General features: G+C 46.4%; 1 protein-coding gene across 4 annotated transcripts in view; it reads left to right on the top strand.

The window, feature by feature from the left end:
- Positions 1 to 969: 969 nt before the first annotated feature.
- NR3C1 (nuclear receptor subfamily 3 group C member 1) overlaps positions 970 to 6,000 on the top strand; it is a 126,330-nt gene continuing 121,299 nt past the window's right edge. Inside the window, exons 1-2 of one of the 4 annotated variants that reach the window (XM_090020973.1) lie at positions 970 to 1,123; positions 2,745 to 3,951. In XM_090020973.1, coding sequence (XP_089877099.1) covers positions 2,759 to 3,951 — 1,193 coding nt within the window. In that variant the 5' untranslated portion in view covers positions 970 to 1,123; positions 2,745 to 2,758. Of the gene's footprint in view, positions 1,124 to 1,425; positions 1,960 to 1,993; positions 3,952 to 6,000 lie in introns of those variants that run through there. The other 3 variants (XM_090020971.1, XM_090020970.1, XM_090020969.1) reach the window with 3 other exon arrangements.

Raw genomic sequence — 6,000 nt, 5'->3', positions numbered from 1 at the left:
GGATTTATGACACATTATAGCCTGCCTCGCATCTGATTCCCTGGGTACCTCTCCACTATTTAACTGCTACCTTCATCCCCCTTTTCTCCCCCCACCCCCCAGCCTGTCTCACCCACTGACTCCTCAATCTACATCTTCGCTGACCACCAGTCTTGCTGCAGACCAGCCTCTGGCCTCTTTGCTCTTCCTTCCCTCCAGAAAGCGAGCACATGCCAACTGCAGAGACTTCCTCCGCCCGACCAAGGGTTTTTTAAACCCGAACGCTTGCTAAAAAAGTTTTTCCCCCCTCCAATTATTTAAGTTGGTATAATAAAAGATATCAGATTCACCCAAAGAACTTCGTCCGCCTTTTCTTTACGCCTTCACTAGACCACTGACTGAGGCAGGTGGTCGGTGTTGCTCGCTTCAAGCTCCCCTTTGTGCTACCCCCCACTTAATGCTTGCACAGCATCAAGCAGACCTGGGCCACAGGAGGGTCGACCACGAAGTACCCACAGACCTGGCCAAGCAGAAACCCCTGCCAGCAGAGGGGCCGGGACTCGGGACAGCGGGATGGTGGACCGGAGGGCAGAAACCTCCCGCTCAGTGTGGATGTGGCAGCAGAGGGCGGGGGGGGGGGGGGGCAGAAACCTGCGGGACAGGGACTGGAGAGCAGGTGGCAGGGGCGGGACAAGAGCCCAGGGCGTGAGGGGGCGAGAAGGGGTTGAGCCGGGCCTCAGCGAAGGCTGAGCGGGGGAAGCGAAGGGAAGAGACGGGAAGGGGCCTGCAGTTGCCCTCCTCAGCCAACAGGTTGCACCGTGCCCCCGCCCCGGCCGCTGCCCGAGCCCAGCTCGGCGTTGCCGCTGCCTCCTCCTTCTCCGGCCGCCGCCGCCGCTCCCTCTCCACAGCGGGGGGAGGAGGAGGGAGGAGGCTGCCGCCGCCGCCGTCCTCCATTTTGTGGCAGGCAGGGGCGGAGGCGCGGCTGGAGCCGCGGGCAAGACGCGTTGGGCGGGGGCCGAGCCCGAGCCGAGCCCACGGGGGCGTCCGCTCAGCTGCGCACGGGAGGCCGCCGCCCCGCTCCGTCCTTCCCGCGGCCGCGCCATGGAGGGCGGCGGGTAGCGGAGCCCAGTGCCCCCCGCACGCGGTAAGGCGCGCGAAGTTTGGCGGGTGCGGGGCTGAGGGAGGGGGCGTGCCGGGGGCAGCGCAACAGGTCCGGGAGCCGGGGCTTTCTTATGGGGGGGAAATCGGCTTTAAAAAGAAAAAGAAAAAAAGGGTGATTCTTAAAAATTTTTAATTGTTTTTAATGTTGTGTTTTCCTTTCGTTTCCGTCGCGGCCCCCGCTGGAAATGGCCGCGCGGTGTTTCGGGGCCCCCCTTGCGCGGGGCGGGGAGGAGCCGGCCCGCCGCGCGTCCCGCGGGGAAGTTGGGGCGGCCCGAGCGCCAGGCCGGGGGCTCCGCCGGTTCTACCCCGCGCCCGCCGCTGCCCGGCAGCGGTTTGAGCCCTTCCGTAGAGAAAATGAGATGACTGCTGCTACTCCAGTACTCGTATTGCTCCTAGCTTACCAGTGATAGCCTTCCTCTGCCCATCACCACGATTATTTTGCTTACTAAATTGTTTCGTTGGCAAACCCGCACTTTGTTTGAGCACTTTTTGCTGTCATTTTTGTTTGAGCATGTTTCTGCCATCACTTTTGTTTCGGCACGTTTCTGCCATCACTTTTGTTTCGGCGTTTTTTATGCTGTCACATTTCTTTCCGTGGTTTTCATGCTGTCATTTTTGTTGTTTTATGCTGTTATTTTTCCTTTTTTATGCTGTCATTTTTCTTTTGGTGGTTTTTATGCTGCCGTCCTTCGGGCACGCTGTCCCGGGGCTGTCCGTCATGCGTGGCTCCTGGATTGCAGTTGTTGCAACCAGAAGGAAAGAGTTGAGAGAAGTCCTCGGTTCACATGTGTGGCTGCTCCTGCTGAATGCGGATCGGCAGTACGTGGACACAGCCGGCATTTGGGAAGCAGTCGGAGCTGAGCAGACTTAGATCTTGTTTTTGATTTGGGTGTCCGCCTGGGGGGATCTGGACTTTGTTTGAGTTTGGGTGCGGGGGGCACTGGTTCTGCTTGGAAAATGTGGGGGTTGGCAGTCCATGTTGTAGGAAGTTAATGGACTTCGATCCCGTCTTGTTTGTGTTTTCTTGGGAAAGAATTACAATAGATCAATGGGCAATAGCTAAACATTTGGGTAGTGTGCCTGTCTAGTCGGTGGGTGGAAATTAGGCTTGTGCTGCTCTTGTGCTCTTACCACACCAGCTGATGCATCTGAACTGTCGAGAGAGACATTTGGAAAATTGTATTACAGCACTTTCAAAAAGGGAGTGTGTTTCAAGCTTTAATTAAGCTTACTTTTAGGAATTTGTAGCACGGGTACTTGCAGCCTTTTTCATATTCCTTTGTTTGGCAAGAAAATTGTACAGCCTGATGGTTCATTAAGGAAACTGGCTTGTTGAATTGCAAATAGTTCTGTGGTGACAGGGGGTGATATGACTTACGATTTAACCCAAGTCTAGAAAAGCTTTTAAAAATAGTTCTCATTAGTTACAAGCAACAACATATATATTCAGAGACAGTGAGAAATGTCAGGCTTGTGTCTGGTTTTTAAATCCATCTGCTCTGCTGTCTCCCTTGGAGAAGCTGAACCAGGTTTGCCTTGTTGCTTATTAGGTTTTTTGTGCTGTTGTCATGCTATTGCTAACTTCAAATATTTTTCTTTTATAGCCAATGTTGAAGGAATGGATCCCAAAGAATCGCTAAACTCCTCAGAGAGAGAGGAAGCAGGGAAAATTGTGCACTTCAGTGACAAAGGAGGGATTGTGATGGATTTTCATCCAACCTTTAGGGGTGGAGCTACCGTCAAGGCTTCTGCGTCTACATCTCCCCTGCCTGCGTCTACATCTCCCCTGCCTGCGTCTTCTCAGTCAGACTCCAAACAGCAACCTGTTTTGGGTGACTTTTCAAAAGGATTAGTAAGTAATGTGCCTCAGCCAGATCTTTCCAAGGCAGTGTCGCTCTCAATGGGACTGTACATGGGTGAGACAGATTCAAAAGTGATGGGAAATGACATTGGATTTCCGCAGCAGGGCCAAATCGGCATCTCTTCTGGAGAAACAGACTTCAGGCTCCTGGAAGAAAGCATTGCAAGCTTGAACAAGTCCTCTGGTCTGGCAGAGGGTGCTAAGGGGACAGTGTCTTCTGGGTTGTCACTCAAGCAGGACTTCCCAGTCATGACTAACTGCAATGTCCCTTTAGAGCCAGGAACATTAACGCAGGGCCAGATTGGCTCTAGTGGTGGCAACATGAAGTTGTTCTCTGAGGACCAAAGCACCCTGGATATTCTGCAAGATTTAGAATTGCCACCGATCTCACCGGGTAAAGAGCCAAATGGAAGCCCATGGAGACTTGACCCATTACTAGATGAAGGTGGCTTGCTTTCCCCTCTAGGTGCAGACGAGGCATTTCTCCATGAAGGAAATTCAGGTGAAGACTGCAAGCCCCTCGTCTTACCAGACACTAAGCCTAAAATTAATGAGCGTGGAGATCTTTTGTCCAGTCCCCCAGTGCAGATGCCTCAAGTGAAGACAGAGAAGGAAGACTTCATTGAACTCTGTACTCCAGGCATAAAGCAAGAGAAAACAGGCCCAGTTTATTGTCAGGCAAATTTTCCTGGGTCTAGTGTACTGGGTACTAAAGTGTCTGCCATTTCTGTCCATGGTGTCAGTACCTCTGGAGGACAGATATATCACTATGACCTGAATACTGCATCTCACTCTCAGCAGCAGGATCAGAAACCAGTTTTTAATGTCATTCCGTCTCTTACTGCCGGTACAGAAAATTGGAATAGGTGCCAGGGATCTGGGGATGACCCTTTATCTCCTATGGGAAATTTGAACTTTTCTGGCAGATCTTTCTCTAACGGCTATTCAAGGTAATTGGATTTGCATTTTCTTATAATAAAACACTAGAAATATATTCAGCCTAGCAATGTACATGGCGATTATTTTTTTTTTTTACATTGGTTATGTATTTGTATGGTGTTGTCACCTCACATCCTTTAACGTACCACTTTTACGTGGTGTAGTAGAAAAGTGACCAACCAAGTGTTTAGCCAGGGGGGTTTGGAAAATCTGAATCATGTTTTAAAGGTATGACTTAAGGGAAAAGTATGACGACTTGACAGAAAGATCAATGCCTAAAATATTTCAGACTGATTTACGCATATGCAAAAGTTATTATACTCTGAGGAGTTTAGGGGTTAATTCTTTTTCCCCCCAATATTACTACAGATGTTCTGTATAAAAATAATTTGGTGGTTGTGTACATTTTTAGTTAGATTTTTAAGCTGAATTACAGCATCAAGTTTATCATGGAGCTTTAGTGACTGTACATGGATAACAAGACTTCAAGCATGAAATCCCTAACTGCTTGTCCAACAACATTTACAGATATAAGAGCATTTACAAAAAGATTTAACTGTACCTGAAAGTCCGTACTTACTGGCAAAATTTAACTCTTGAAATGAATCTGAGTGCCTATTTTATAATAGATCTATTTTCTTAAAATGGATACCAGCTACCCAATATGATTGGGATAGCACTTTAAAAAAATAATTAAATTAAGTGAATATTGAGATTAGGCTAAGGGTTAGGAAATATAACTCCTTTTACTCCCGGAGGAGAAAAATATTGTAGCACTAACTTTCTCAGTGAGCAGCCATCTATTTTTTCTTGTTTGTCACTCAGATCACAGATCCTTGACCTGATCTTAGTAGTGATACCTTTTGTTTAACTTTAATAGGTCTCTAGCTGATTTCCAGTCCGTCCCGTGCTCCATCTTTTAGTCAGTGTTATGGTTAGATGAGCATTTCTTTTAATATTGACTGTTTCACTTAATCAAGGGCTTTCACTGAGCTTCTTTGTATGTTTCAGGAGATACAACTGTTGGCTTTATGCACAAAACACTTAACCAAACTGTTGGTTTATATTGGGATCTTTGCTTTTAATTTTTTTTTAGTATCTGACAAGCTACAAGTTAGTGGCAGGAGACTGGATTGATGGATAGGAAGAGTGTTAGAGGCTACACCTTTTCTGTTTGAAGTGGGAGATGTACTCTAATTTGTTTATAATGTTGAGTTTTTGCATTGTTTCAGTAAGTGAAGTTTTTGCTAGTTTGTTTCTAGATTTCCTAAGCAGTGTTGGATTTGTAGTGTAAGAAAACCTGAACGTTTTGGAGTAAACTACTAAAATGGTACCAAAATGGACTTACTGCCTTATGAATATTTAGTGTACTCTATAGTATTCCTTATGTTGAATCGGAACTCAATTTTGTCATGCCTGTTGTGAGTACTGTAATAGTAATGCCTTTAGTGGCAACTGGTAGAAAATCTATAACCTTGTATGAAAAAGAGTTTTCAGATTTAGGATACTAGTGTCAGTGTGCACACAGATTATTTTGTATGGAGCCTGATGGTGAATGTGTGTAAATAGTTATGCATATAGAATTGGTTTAAGGCCAACTGCTAGTTTTTTCTGAACCTGTAGTGGATTTTATCTTCTTTTTTTTTCATTTTGAAAGGGTGATGGTACTTGGTTTTGACTCTGATATGAGTTGTTTACATTAAAATGTTTATAAGCTGTACATGAACTAGATGAATTTCAGGCATGCTCCTATATTTTTGCGTGTTAATTATGTCACAACATGAGTCGCTTTCGTAATGTGTATAGAATGTTTTTAATCCAAAAGGGACAACATTTGACAGATTTTGTTGTTGCTTTTGTGAAATCAAGCTGAGCAATTTGTTTAAAATATTTGATTTGGAAACAACTTTATGGTACTAATTAAACTCTTTACCAAGTGTGTAAGGCAGCAATCTGCAGGATTAGGCCTATACCAGACGGGTATGCTGGTCAAGGCCAAAATTTGGCTACAATACCCACAGAGCAGTGCTAGTTGGTAATACTGTTCAGAAGATGACAAG

The sequence above is a fragment of the Crocodylus siamensis genome, chromosome 10 (genome assembly GCF_052110815.1).
Source record: "Crocodylus siamensis isolate JL-2025a chromosome 10, ASM5211081v1, whole genome shotgun sequence".
Lineage (NCBI taxonomy): Eukaryota > Metazoa > Chordata > Crocodylia > Crocodylidae > Crocodylus > Crocodylus siamensis.
The sequence above is the reverse complement of the archived record's forward strand: the minus strand, read 5'-3'. Positions and strand labels throughout refer to the sequence as shown.